Below are 14,460 nucleotides of genomic sequence, written 5' to 3' on the forward strand. Positions count from 1 at the left end.
GACTGAAACTCCTTCCTAACAGAACAAGACTTTGTGTTATTGTGATTTCTGTTGCAGGTTCTGATTCTTTAGGTCCTAATCTTTCCATAAAGGTCTTGTTGACGCTCCAGGAGGCTTTTTTGGGGAATCTTGCTCATATCATGCTGGATGTTCATAGTTATGATCAAAATATCTTTTAAAAGTGATTGTTTTTTTGCAGATATACATTTTTTTTCCCCAAGACTTGGAATTAATTTGGGTTCCTACGACTCAAACAGGGTAAAAGAGGTCTGGAGCCAGAACTGGTTCCACAGTTTTCAACGGGTTGATAATAATTCACTTTAACTCGTGTTCCCCCCTCCAGGCCCTCGTGTCCCTGAAGCTGAAACCAGGAGGTTCCTGTGTCAGCGTCTCGAGCTGAAACCTTCTGCAGACGATCTTATCAACAAAGTGACTTCATCGACTGCAAACTTTTCCTTCTGGAGGTCGAGTATTAAAGAGGTTCAGACGTCACAATCCTGTTTCTCTTGGTGTGGAACTGAACAAAAAATGAAGATGAACTCAACAAAATGGTTTGAAATGGAGATTTTCTGTCGTCATTGAAAATAGTTTTCATGACTATAAAGCCGGAGGAAAGAAGGCAAAAGAATCAATGACTTCTTAAAACACATTTTTATAGAATTGCTTTTAAGTGACGTCGTCCTTTTATGGCGCTTTATGATTTTCCATTTGCTCTCTTCTCATTTGTTTCGATGTATTCGTTGTCGTCATGGAGCAGTTTGTGTTTACTGGTATTTGAGTTATGTTTAAACTATACGTTGCTTCTCTGTGAAACTGTGTTTCTAAAAGGTGCTATACGAATAAAGTTATTACAAAATAAATAGATATTGACGACACGTGAAACAGACAAACTTTCCTTTTTTTTATTTTTAAGTTCTCCGGCAACAGAGAAAGTCTCTCGTCGGCAATGATTTAATATCAGGACACTGATTCTGCACCACGTGTGTCTCCAACCATATTTTCCCAGCGAATAATTCATCTAACGATTCGTCACAAATCCTTTTTTTTTGGGCGGGTCGAGTTTTCACCTTCAAGCTCTCGAGTTGCGACGTCCTCGACGCTTTCATGTCGGAGCGGCACAAGAACATGACACCCAGGGTGACAGAGGGATTACTGGTTCTATATTTAGTGTTTATGTACATGGATATTGGCAGGACAACTCTGTACATGTGACACACACACACACACACACACACACACACACACATACACACACACACACGCACAGCGATACAGTGATAATAACACAGATCTCCAGCACAGAACACATTTACAAGATGGGCTCTAGAGCAAACACTGGCTGAGACACAGACGGGAATGTCCGAAACTACGACGACTTCCTCGTGAAACTGGAATTTCCTGGCAACAGTTATTATTGTCATCGATAAAAACGATCAAAAAAAGAGACACAGAGAGAGAGAGACGAAAAAGTATAAAATAATTTAAATTCCTCCTAAAACATGTAGTGAATATGCAGTGAGCGATCTATACAAAGCGGGCGGCGGCTGCGTTTCCTCCCACAGGACGGACGAGAGAAAGAAGAAGAAGAAGAAAACGTCATGCAGCGGCAAAAGAAAGATGATCTCCTCTTTAAGCTCCGCCTCCCTCGCTGGCGGCTCCGCCCACTCGGCCGCCCCGCAGGTAACCGCGATGAAAATGTAAACATAAATATACAGGTGGATATCTCTCTCCGCGAACAGTTCAGTCACGGCCTCAGGCCCTCGTCCGCGTGTGTGAGTAGTCGGTCCGTATACACTCCTTAGTAGAATATCACTTAGAGTTAAATAAACTTATTTAATATATAGATTTATAATAGATTTTTTTTTTTATTTCTCTGCGGAGTCCATTCAGCAGTATTTCCTCGTTTTCACCAGTTTGCTCTGGTACTTCACCGAGTGGCCGCTGTGTCCCACCACGTAAACGTCCAGCAGGTAGGTCTTGCCGGCCTCCAGGCCCGCCACGGTCTCGGTGGTCACCGCTTTCTGCAGGTTCGGGCTGTGGAAGTACTTGCACAGGACCTTCTCCGACTTGCGGCGGGTCTCCGGCCCGGCGCACTGGTTCTGCTCCCGGCGCCGCTGCTCCTCGCCGTAGTTCTCGGCCACCTCCTTGCGGTAGATGCAGTACTTGTTGCGGTCCTGCGTGCCCAGCCAGGCCACGGTGGCGGAGGAGCAGGTGCGCAGCTTGTCGAAGGCCTTGATGCGCGTGTCCTCCGGCAGCGACGGGAAGGGCTGCTTGCTGCTGGGCCGGGTGCTGGCGAGCACCTTCAAGGTGGAGGCGCCCTTCCTGCTGCCGCGCAGGCGGATCAGGTACTTGGCCTTGGGTTTCCCCCGAAGCTGGAACTGCCGCACGCCCTCCACGTTCTGGGAGAGCAGCAGCTTCCCGTCGCGCCGCACCTGCACCTGCACGGAGTCCAGGCAGGTGTGCACGAACAGGGTGACCCTCTGGTGGGAGGACACCGGGGCGAAGCGCAGGAACTTGCTGCCCTTCCTCTTGATGAAGACGTCCGACACCTTGCCGTCCTTCAGCTCCACCGTCTTCTGCCGGGCTTCCTCCTTGGTGCGGGCGAAGGTGCCCACGTACGCCGTGCTGGTGTTGGTGGCGGAGTTCAGCGCGAACACGTCGAAGTAGTACTGCGTGTCCGGCTTCAGGTCCGACACCGTGAAGATGTTCTTGTTGCCGATGCACACCTTCTGGATGTCCGCCGCTCGGGGCTTGGCCGCGTAGGCCCGGGAGATCTTGTTGCTCGTGAGGCCGCGGTCTTTGCCGAAGCCGTTGTCGGGCACGAAGCCGAAGTGGGCGAAGTCGAACGGGCTGAAGTCCCTGCCGGGCTTCGGCGCCAACATAAAGGCGTCGTCCACGCTCATCTTGGCCTCGGCGGCGCACATGCTCTTGAAGTTGTGCTCCTTGTTGATCACCACGCAGTACTGCACCGGCTGGCCCATCAGGAAGCCCGTGGGCGTGGGCTTCCAGGCCAAGGTGACGGTGGTGCGGCCCAGCGCCGTCACGTCCACGCGGGGGTCGTAGGGCAGCTCCGGGTAGGGCTGGTCGGACTCCGGGGTCGTGGTGGCGTACACCTTCAAGTTGCTGTCCTTCTCCGTGGACAGCAGCTCCAGCTGGTAGAGGCCGGAGGGCGTGCTGGTGGCCACGTACGCCTCCACGTCGTTGCCCTTGTAGGTGAAGAGCTCCGTGCCCTCGTCCACGGTCACCTGCTGCTTCTGCTGGTCCAGAGGTTCAGGCTCTCCTGGAAGACACAAGTAACAATACTTTTATACTGCAGCCATGACATTGACAGGGCTGGGAGGTATGGCCAAAAATTCATATCACAGTATTTTGTAAGATTCTGGCGGTTTTCACGGTACATCACCGAGCAGCTGTCGGTGCATAGAAGCTAAACATGGAGGGACTTAGGACCCAGGGGAGTGTAGGTGAAAAAAACCAGGAAGAGACGGACCGAAAGGGCCTTTTCGGTCCGTCTCTTCCTGTTTTTTTTCTTCTTGGTGTGATTGTGGGCGAGCAGTACCCAGCATGCAGTTCAGCGGTGTAATTTTTGCGGTATACCGCACAGTGCTAGACCTCGACGGTGTTTTTCTTGTGTTTCATTGTTTTTGGCTTTTGACGAAAAGTCATTTCCGCCCGTGCTCGAAAGCGTTTGATACGCTGACGTCACGACGGAGCTCTGCAGAGCCTCGCGGGCGATTAGCCCCTCGCGGGGGCCGCCATGTTTTCACTCCAAACATCCCCGAAAAGATCACAGACCGGCATTCACTCGGCCTTTCAGGGGAAGCTGCGCTACAAAGAGGCGCCTTATAGCTTTATACGGCGAGTCGGCCCAAGCATAATATTATGTTTGTCAACCAGAGAGCGTGCTCAGTGGTGTACTATAAATTAATGCTCAAAGATCGACTCCCACCGGAGACGTTCTGCTGAAATAAAAAGAGCAGCAAAGACGGGAAGAAGTGTTGCTCCGACACTTTTACCAATCTACCATCTTTTTTTTTAATGCAGCTTTAACACATGAAGCATAGACTTCTATACAACCAGAGGAGTCGCCCCCTGGTGGTCAGCAGAGAGAATGCAGCTTTAAGACATGAAGAATAGACTTCTATACAACCAAAGGAGTCGCCCCCTGGTGGTCAGCAGAGAGAATGCAGCTTTAAGACATGAAGAATAGACTTCTATACAACCAAAGGAGTCGCCCCCTGGAGGTCATTAGAGAGCCACCTGGTTCATATTTGCTGTTGTTCTTCTACTTACTGACACATTATTTTGTACACGTCTTCAACAGAGTAACAACCCGATAAATCATTCAGTAATATTTGATCTGACAGCATTGCAGCCACAAACGCAGGTGCTCGTGTGTTTAATATTTAAATGTAAGCTCACGTCACACATCTAAAGTAACCGACCCGCTTTTTTGTCATCTGGAAAGATCTGCAGCGTTGAAAGGGACGACCCCTCCAGATGGAGAAAGTTTTAAAGCAAAAACAAAAGTCAAGAGAGAGAGAGAGACAGAAACGAGGAAGACGGAGAGCAGCAGGATTCACCTTAAGGAGACCAAGACCGCTTAAGTAAAGGGACGTAATCACTTTGATTCTGTTCTCCTCTGAAATTATAGACGTCAGCTCGGGCCGAGTCAGACACCATAAGTGGTCGGACTAGACACTACGACTGTGACTTAATTAAACCCCACCTAAAACACAGAGCCTGGCATGGCTGCGTAAGTGAATTGTGTGTGTGTGGGGTAGTGATATTTCCACGCAGCGTGTCATTAACCTCTTCCACTGCTGCCTGATGTCAGTTATACCTGATGCCTCTCCGCTGGCCTCCTCCGGCAGCTCCTGCAGGGTGAGTTTCCACTCCAGAGGAGCGTCGCAAGGTGTCACGGTCACAGACAGGGGTGTGTTGTCTTCCTCCACCACAAAGTAGTACCTGGGAGAAAATAACAGGCTTTTTTAAAAAAAAAAAAGGGATCGTGAACATTTTGGGACTTTTTTTTAGTGAAAAAGGCTCCAGCAGACAGTTTGAGTCCGGCGGTATCGTCAATTACACCAACACGACTTTCTCATTTATTATTTAGTCCCTGCGTCTGCATTATAGATCACTGCTCCTCAGCAACCTCTGATGTTTCCTATATCTATTTACACTGAGTGGCCATCTGCAATGTTTAATGCAGTCCTGGGCGTGGCTCGGGTCAGAGTTTTCGCTCATTCGCTCGGTCGTGGTGGTTTTGGGGCGAGCAGGCGCTCACCTTTTGGGCGTGTCCCTGAACAGGTAGCCGCTGATCTCGGCTCCATCCGGGATGACGGAGGAGTCGTGGAACAGCGACTTGTCCCTGATCTGCATCTGGAAGAGCCCCTCGTCTCTCGTGGGCAGCTTCTGGGCCAGAGCTCCCAGTCCCAGCAGCACCAGCAGCACCAGCAGCGCCATGCTGCAGCCTTTACACTGCCTCATCCTGAAAGACACAGGAAGCAATAGTTTGAATTTCTTGGGGGAAACAAAATAATTAGTTTTCTTGCTCAGAGCTAGACAAGAAGATTGATACCTCACATGTCCAGTAAATGTGAAACTAAAGGCAGCAGCTGACTAGCTTAGCTTAGCATTAACCCAAGAGGAAACAGCTATGAGCTATAAACAGTTTGTTTATTTATTTAATCTTGCAGGAATAATTCCCAATGGGATTTTTAATCTATGTTTTGCGAGTCCTGGCCAAGAAAAGCAGCATGAAAGGTTTCACATAAAACATCAAACAACAGATTTAAAACAGATTGCATCAACAAACGAAATGGCAGTATTCAGAAACAAGACATTTTAATGCTGTTTTTCTCATGTTCCATGCTTATAGTCTAGAGGACGCAAACTCTTTAAAAGCTCTTTCACTGGAGACAGCGCAGGTTCAAGGCTAACGGGAGGAGAAAAACCTTGTGCTGTCGGCTAAAATGAAGAAAACTCTTTTCTCTGCCAAGACACAGAACAGCACAGAACCCTCCCTGAACCCAGAATGCTCATTTGTACATTTTCTTCTTGTTTGAATCAAACAAATGAGATGCAACGTGTTAATTTGTGAGTTTTGGAAGTGCCAGTTGACATGCTTTTCCACTTTGTATGCTATGCTAATAAGCTCATATTTAGCGTTTGAGAGTGGTGTCAATCTTCTCATCCAACTTCTGCCAAGAAAAGATTCAAAACAAACATAACTTACAGTGAGTTGTAAGACAAGTTGTTTTCTTTTTTTCTAATCTTTGAACAGAGCCGAGCTAGCAGTTTCCCCCAGCTTCCAGTCTTTATGCTAAGCTAAACTCAACTGAGCTAACAGCTAGCGGACAACAGCTAGTGTCTAATAGCTAGCGGATAACAGCAAGAGTCTAACAGCTAGCGGATAGCAACTAGCGGATACCAGCTTCATTCCTGCACGTTATCAATCAATGTCGGTCGCTCATATATCGCGTGTTCAAAATGTCTATTTCTTTTATTTGTGTAATGGAAGTTCTGAATGGCTTTTTTTGTTTTTTTGGCTCCTTTTCCTCTTTTTCTTTCCTTTCTGGCTCCAGCTTGAGTTCTAGTTGGCAACGCTGAGCTTTTGGCAGCAAACTTCACAGCTTCTCTAAAAAAACGTTCTGCTTTAATTAGTTCCCGCTACATATTTCTGTTTATTCCACTTTACGTTAAAAATCGAGTTTTGTTTTTTCTTGTCTTTTAGCTTTAGTCCTAATTAACATTTAAACAGAGTGACAGCGCTGACGCCATCTTTTGAGTGAATCAGTGACCAGAAGTGAAGCAAAGGGGTTTGAATGAGTGCTGCTGGCCACACAGAGGAATGAGGGGGGTTACATTTAAATACCGACGTGTGAAGGAAAAGACATTGCTGGAAACTGCAGGGAACCGCACGATTTCATAAAGCGCTTTACATAAAAACCCTTCAGCTCCATGTCATTTAGGGTTTTATTGACGCTAATGTGAAACTGTTTAGTCCTCAGCTGGAGCCGCTCACGTTTCACATGTATATTGATTTTTTTTTTCCCCTCATTGATTGCAGCTGATGGGAACGCCAAATCCCCGGTGATTTTAATCAGCGTAATGAAGGCAGATTAGCCAGATACTTTACCGCCATTTACTGCTGGTGTCCTTTTAATGACCCCATCCCCCCTTCTTCTCTTGGCTCGCCCTCCCGTGTCTGTCTCTTCCCCTTGATCACAGCTTTTTCATCAACAAATAATCTCTTTCACACCCTCACACACACTCACAGCCCTTTTAACTTTGTCTTTTCTGCTCGCTCCGTTTCCTCCCTGAACAGAGGCAGATAAGTGAAACCAGAGGACTCGGCCTGGACTCTGAACTACAAACATGGCTTCTTTTCTGCATTGTAGTCCTTTAAAAAAAACTCTCTCTAAAATAAAGAGAAGCACTTAAGCTCCATCAGTGTCTCCGTCTCCACGGACCTGAGGAGTAAGGTCACTTTGATGAAGGGCACACACACACGCACACACACACACACACACACACACACACACACAATAGAGCCGGTATCAATATCTTTCTGTTTAGCGACCAAAATAACCCATATCGAAGCTCAGGCGTCAAACGATACCCGATCGACCCGTTTTGAGCCCAGATGTAGAAAAAAAGACTATTTGTTGGGTTTAGCCATTTAAAGCTAGCGTTGTTTTATTCAACAGCTAGCAGATAACAGCTAGTGTCTAACAGCTAGTGTCTAACAGCTAGCGGATAACAGCTAGCGGATAACAGCTAGCGGATAACAGCTAGCGGATAACAGCTAGTGTCTAACAGCTTGTGTTTTACAGCGAGTGGATAACAGCTAGCGGCTAACAGCGAGTGGATAACAGCTAGCGGCTAACAGTGCGTCATATCAGACTGAAGGAGTAACCAGAAGGAGATTTTTGAACACTTCAGTTAATGAAGACGCTAAAAAACTAACTTTATTTTTGTTTAATGCCAAAACTAGTTGTTTTACCCGTGAACTACCTCGTCCTTACTCACATTCGGAGGTGCATGAAAACACGCCCCATCTACTCGCGCAGGACGTGAAGTTAACTCGGCTTCACAGTTTCCCTCACGGAGCTGAACCCGACACCGAGTCTATATTTACGCCCCTGAGTCAGAACACCAAAAACTTCAGCGAGCAAAAGGAAAAAAAGGGAAAAGCGGCTAAGTGGCACTTGCAGGTCTGACTCACGGAGATGCGTATCATCTCTCTCGAGACAGAACAAAAGTCTCTTGACACCAGACGAGCGTCCTTCATCCTCCAGCCTCCGCCGTCCAGCAGCCTGACGTCGTTACGCGCGCGGCCGCCATCACTCACCCAGCGAGGGGCTTATCAACGCCGCCGTTAGCGCGCGACGCGAGGGGACGGAGCCGTGAACGCGCCGGCTTCCAGTCTCGAGCCGCCGGGTTCACCAGAATAACACAACAACGCGACCTGAAGCGGGAAGCGGCATCTGGAACCCATCGTGTTCAATGTTTAGAGTTTAATGGGGACGAGCGGCGCGAGGTCATCGAACACAAAGTCTTTGTTTTCGCTGTCCCGTTTTCATCTTTTTTTTTATTGATACGTTTATGGGTTCTTTTGTTTTCGTTTCTCTGAAAGTGGAATGTGGAAAACGTTCCCGCGCGGCCTTCGTGGTGGGAATGTGCGTAAATGAGGATTGAAGGACGAACGCAGCTCACGATGGCTCCACAGCAGAGGGGATGGAGCCCTATCCATCCAGAGGGGACAGGATGGAGCCCTATCCATCTAGAGGGGACGGGGATGGAGCCCTGTCCATCCAGAGGGGACAGGATGGAGCCCTATCCATCTAGAGGGGACGGGGATGGAGCCCAGATGACTCCGCTCGGTCGTTACAAAGCATTTGAGAGCCAAAGCCAGCAGGAGACGTGTTCTCGCTCGGTGCCTCGGCTCCACAGATGGACGCAGGATCCTTCAACCTGCTGCTGATTAAAGCTCAGAACCTCCTGATGCTCCACCTGATCGACTCCTCTCTCTACTGCGGTCAAGAGTTACATGTTTGTAAACCAACTCTGACCTCCTCACTGTGTTCAACCTCTCTCTCTCTCTCTCTCTCTCTCTCTCTCTCTCTCTCTCTCTCTCTCTCTCTCTCTCTCTCTCTCTCTCTCCACATGGAGCTCATTAACAGAACAGAGACGTTTAATTTAAACACAAATAAAAAGACATTTCAGGACCCGAGTCCTCTCGGCCTGAAGGAGGATCCCCTTACGCTGGGGGAACCAGACCAGAACCAGGACCAGAACCAGGACCAGGACTAGGACTTGTTCTCCATGCCGCCAAACCAGAGCTGGTCTCAGTCTCGTTAATGAAGCGGCATGGAGAACCTCGTGGCTCCCATTCAACAATGGAGATTTTATTATTTATATGTAATCTGGTCCAAACCATCACCATCACACACTCACACACTCTCTCTCACACACACACACACACACACACACACACACACACACACACACACACACACACACACACACACACACACACACACACACACACACACTTCCTTTTGCCATCAACAACATCGCTCACAGTTTGAGTTTCTGAGCTCCACATCATCGGAACCACGAGAGCTGGCACAGGAGCATGCTGGGAAGGAGAGCCCAGTTTCCTACCACACACACACACACACACACACACACACACACACACACACACACCCCTTTCTGCCTCAACAGTCCATCTCGAGCTCGGCTCAGCGCTGCATCCTGGAATGTGTCTGCGATGTTCAGGTCGCTTTAAACCCATTCAGATAGTGTGTGTGTGTGTGTGTGTGTGTGTGTGTGTGTGTGTGTGTGTATTGTGGCAATAGAGGGTGATTAAAGATGGGAAGTCTTCCACACACACGTCCTCCAGGGCGCACAGCGGGACGCAGTCCTTCCTGACCCGCCGTGAGGCGCTCGTGCTCGGGCACAGAGCGCCGCTCAGTGAGGTGATAATCTTAATCTAACGGGAATAAAGTCCAGTGTGGCTCGTGCATGAGGATGTGTGACTCTTTCAACGGAGACGCGTTCATATGCTAATGACCGGGACGCGTCCCATTTAGTTCATTATTCACTCTGCTGAGGAAGAGGAGAGGAGGAGAGGAGGAAGAGGTTCAGATGCTCTACTCCGGGATGAGTCTCTCATTAGACCGGGAGGAACACGGAAGAAGAAGAAAATAAACTCCCAACGAGAGATAAACTGTCATGAATCTACATTCAATTATATTTAAATAAATAAATATGAATGTGACAAAATATCACAACTGTGTGAAATATTAAAGTTCTAAAGTGTCCGAGTGCGGATCCACCAGGATACAGGATGAGTTCCAGTGCAGAGGACGAGGCGGTGGGAACAGTGGGAGCATCGGGAGGCTCCCACTGTTCCCACTGCTCCCACTGTTCCCACTGTTCCCACTGCTCCCACTGTTCCCCTTTAACGTTTCATCAAACCAATGAGACCAAAGTCATGAACGGCGACGTGAAACTTTAAACTTTAGGAGTTTAAGATAGAAAGAAAGAAAGAAAAAGAAGGAGAGAAAGAAGGAAAGAAGGAAGGAAGGAAGGAAGGAAGGAAGGAAGGAGCCCTCTCGCGCTGAGCTCCAGAGGCTCGGTCACAATGAGAGAATCAAACTAAAGTTTCTGATTCAACGCAAAATCATGCGGGACGAACGCAACACGCAGCAGAGTCCTACCTCTGCGGGTCCCGGCTCCTCTCGGCTCCTCTCGGCTCTTCTCGGCTCTTCTCGGCTCCTCTCGGTCTCCAAGGTGTTCAGCCACAAAAAGGGAAAGACACAAAGTGCTGTACACACGAGCGGAACGGGCTCGTGGGTTCTCGTCCCGCCGGTAGTCCCGAAACACGGATCAGAGCTGCGGAGGCTGAGGACGCTGCTCCAGCCACGAGAGTGTGTGTGAGAGTGTGTGAGAGAGTGTGTGTGAGTCTGAGAGAGTGTGTGTGAGTCTAAGAGAGAGAGAGAGCGAGTGTGTGAGAGTGTGTGTCCCTCCTCCCGCCGCGCTGCACTGAGCCTCTGATGGGAGGACTGGTGCGGACCTCTTTCCCCAAAACACTGAGGCTGGAACCAGCCCACTTGCCGCGCGCACGCGCATACACACGCTCGTGCACGCGCTCGGGTCTGACTGGTCCTCAGACTGCAGAAGGATCCTCTGCTGCGAGTTCTGAGAGGAAGAAAGTTTACTTTAAAGTGAAAGATCAGGACGACGCGGCGAGCTGTGTGTGTATGTCTCTCTCTCTCTCTCTCTCTCTCTCTCTCTCTCTCTCTCTCTCTCTCTCTCTCTCTCTCTTTCTCTCTCTCTCACAAACTCTCATGTTCTCGAGTAAATTATAACTTTAGGAGTCACGCACCCCTCCGGGCCCAAAGGCAAGTTTTATCACGGGCCCGGGACCTGGGCGCGTGCACGAGGCTGCGCGCGTCACGGGGCTCTCTCTCTCTCTCTCTCTCTCTCTCTCTCTCTCTCTCTCTCTCTCTCTCTCTCTCTCTCTCTCTCGCTCTCTCTCAAAAGCAAATATTGATCCGAGATAACAGCAGCCATTCACTGTGTCGGAACACACACACACACACACACACACACACACACACACACACACACACACACACACACACACACACACACACACACTTGATGGGGGGTCCTCAGAGGATGCTGCTGCTTCCTGTGTGTTCCGCAGCTCTTCCTGCAGGACCCGGATGTCCACCATGAGGCGGACAGGAGGAACATGGAGGTCACATCCGGGTTATTGATGTTCGTGTGTATTAAATCATATTCATGAAGTTAGAGGTTCATTAGCGCGTTGAGCTGAGCTGAAGTGTCGGTGCAGCGGCGCCACCTGGCGGCGGAACAGAGGAGTGTTGTGTTCAGGGACAGAGGAAAATGGAGATATTTTGTCATTTTTTTAATGTGTGCATGTTCGTTTAATTCAGGGAAGTGATGACGTAATGATGCTCAGCACAAAGTAAAGGTATTGTATGATGTACTAACATGTGTATTTAGTGTTCTTACACTTGAGTTCAGGTAACTCAACATAATGAGTGAGGAGAACTTAGAACGTTACTCAAGATGTTTTGAGTAGAACAGAGAACGTGAAATGACTTCAAGTGTTTTTACAAACACGTTTATTTAAGTTGGTTTAACTGAAGTTAAATATTCTGTTACTTCAAATACTTCAGGAATGTTTACATGAACAACAGAGTGTTTACTTTAAACCTCTGAGCTACGTATGTGTGTGTGTGTGTGTGTGTGTGTGTGTGTGTGTGTGTGTGTGTGTTCATGATCAGTGCCGCTGTGACTTTCTCCTCTTTGGGATTAAAATCGGTCAAATTGAATCTGCTATTAGCCGAGCTGTGAAAACGAATCCACTCTGGGGACAAACACACACACACACAGACACACACACACACACAGACACACACACACACACACACTGACCCAGCTACATGCCAGAATCTTGAACGCATCCCCACAGGGACAGTTTAGTGCAGTTGGAGTGTGTGTGTGTGTGTGTGTGTGTGTGTGTGTGTGTGTGTGTGTGTGTGTGTGTGTGTGTGTGTGTAATCCCTCCACACTACTTCAGCTCCTCTGCAGAAACCAGGAAAAAAATGTAATTTAAAGAGATTTTCACACAAAACATTTCTTCTTCTTCTTCTTCTTCTTCTTCCTCTTCCTCTTCTACAACAATAAGAACATTAACATAAAGAACAGAGTTTGTGAGTTTCGGTGACAGGCCGTGATTGATGGTTCTTTATCAGCGTGGAACGTGACGCTGAAGGTTCTCCTGTCGGTTCTCCTGTCGGTTCATGATTGATGAGAGAACGTGAGACTTGTCTCACGGCCTTCAGATGTCTGCAGGTGAGTCCGGATGACGTCATCGTGTTGCTGTGAGGATTGGGAGGGTCAGGTGATGCGTTCAGGGGGGTGAGGTAAAGAGGGTGAGGAGGAAGAGGAGGAGGAGGAGGAGGGGGGGTCATCTTCATCCCTCATGGCGCCCGTCCTGTTAGAGTTCATCATTAACTTCATCAGCCGCTCTGTAAACATCTCTGCTTCCTGTCTCCTCTCGCAGGGCTCAGAGGGGGCGGGGCTTCAGACCACGCCCACTTATTTTCCCGCCAGACAGACAGACAAGATCAAAATCTGCTCACCGGGCGACAGTGAAGGCACCACCGAGAGAGAGAGAGAGAGAGAGAGAGAGAGAGAGAGAGAGAGAGAGAGAGAGAGAGAGAGAGAGCGAGAGAGAGAGAGAGAGAGAGAGAGAGAGAGAGAGAGAGAGAGAGAGAGAGAGAGAGAGAGAGAGAGAGAGAGAGAGAGAGAGAGAGAGAGACTCATGGGGGCGTTTGGATGATTTGAAGGATTCAGCGTTTCTAAAATTAGCCAACAGGCCGTCCTGGTTCTTCAAAAGCTTCTTCTGGCTCTCTTGAGGGAGGGGGCGGGGCGGTGGAGGAGGGGGCGGGGCTTAAAGCCACAATGTAAACCAGATGAAAGAGACGAAGAGCGTCTGACTTCCTCTCGTTATCCAATCAGAGGCCAGCGTGTCAGCGCCCAGAAGTTCATCCTGTTAACCAGCGAGGGGACAGGAGACGTAAACACAGACACACACACACACACACACACACACACACACACACACACACACACACACACACACACACACACACACACACACACACAGCAGTGTGTCCCGGCCTTCCAGTGTAACTCTAGAGCGGCGCTGCGGGCGTGGTATGCCGACTGTAAACACGGCGAGAGAGGAGGATCCGTCTGTCTGTGCACGAGACGGGGATCGAACCCGCGGAGCAGATGACATCATCTGCAACGCATTACACCGCCGACGTTCACGGGTCCGTTGTGGGGGCGGAGCCTCTGAGTGACGACCGCCGCCTTCCTTCTTTTACAGGTTCTCTTCCTTCTGACGCTCACAGTGTCACGTTCTGTCGTTACTGTGCAGCCAAGATGTTCTCCTCGTTAGTGGCGAAGTCCACCAGACTCCTCTGGTTGTATAGAAGTCTATGCTTCATGAGTTAAAGCTGCATTCTCTCTCCTGACCACCAGGGGGCGACTCCTCTGGTTGTATAGAAGTCTATGCTTCGTGTGTTAAAGTTAAAAAAGTGTGATACATTTGTATTAAAAGGTCCGTTAGTGCAGAACCACAGATGCAGAACGTTGCGACATCACAGACACGTGAGGGAGCAGCGAGGTGCTCACACTTTTATTAGATTTGTTCTGCGGTCGTCGGCGGGAATTTATACACACACACAAAAAGGAAAAGTTCTGGACCGTCCAGACGGTTTTTCAGTCGTTCCCAAAAGGGATTTTTTTTACAGGAAAAGATCGTAAAACGCCTTCAGAGAACATTCCAGAAACAATATCACAGTCTGCTGGAGCAAAGCATGTTAACATCTCTGATATGAA

General features: G+C 48.9%; 1 protein-coding gene across 1 annotated transcript; it reads right to left on the reverse strand.

Annotated features, from left to right (window-relative positions):
• Nucleotides 1–280: 280 nt before the first annotated feature.
• Nucleotides 281–11,207, reverse strand: ndnf (neuron-derived neurotrophic factor). The gene is made up of 4 exons (XM_068592739.1): nt 10,734–11,207; nt 5,288–5,491; nt 4,844–4,968; nt 281–3,280 (listed from the first exon to the last, which is right to left on the reverse strand). The coding sequence occupies exons 2-4, from the start codon at nt 5,488–5,490 to the stop codon at nt 1,887–1,889; spliced, it is 1,722 nt and encodes a 573-aa protein (XP_068448840.1). The 5' UTR covers nt 5,491; nt 10,734–11,207; the 3' UTR covers nt 281–1,886.
• Nucleotides 11,208–14,460: the final 3,253 nt, after the last annotated feature.

The sequence above is a fragment of the Clinocottus analis genome, unplaced genomic scaffold, assembly GCF_023055335.1.
Source record: "Clinocottus analis isolate CAN_PGR_092001 unplaced genomic scaffold, fCliAna1.0.p SCAF_28, whole genome shotgun sequence".
Classification (NCBI taxonomy): Eukaryota; Metazoa; Chordata; class Actinopteri; order Perciformes; family Cottidae; genus Clinocottus; species Clinocottus analis.

Coding starts and splice junctions, on each gene's coding strand:
- ndnf (XM_068592739.1), bottom strand. CDS start 5,490: ATGAGGCAGTGTAAAGGCTGCAGCATGGCGCTGCTGGTGCTGCTGGTG. Junction 4,969..5,287: donor TTCAGGGACACGCCCAAAAG/GTGAGCGCCTGC, acceptor ATTTTCTCCCAG/GTACTACTTTGTGGTGGAGG. Junction 3,281..4,843: donor GGCCAGCGGAGAGGCATCAG/GTATAACTGACA, acceptor TGTGTCTTCCAG/GAGAGCCTGAACCTCTGGAC.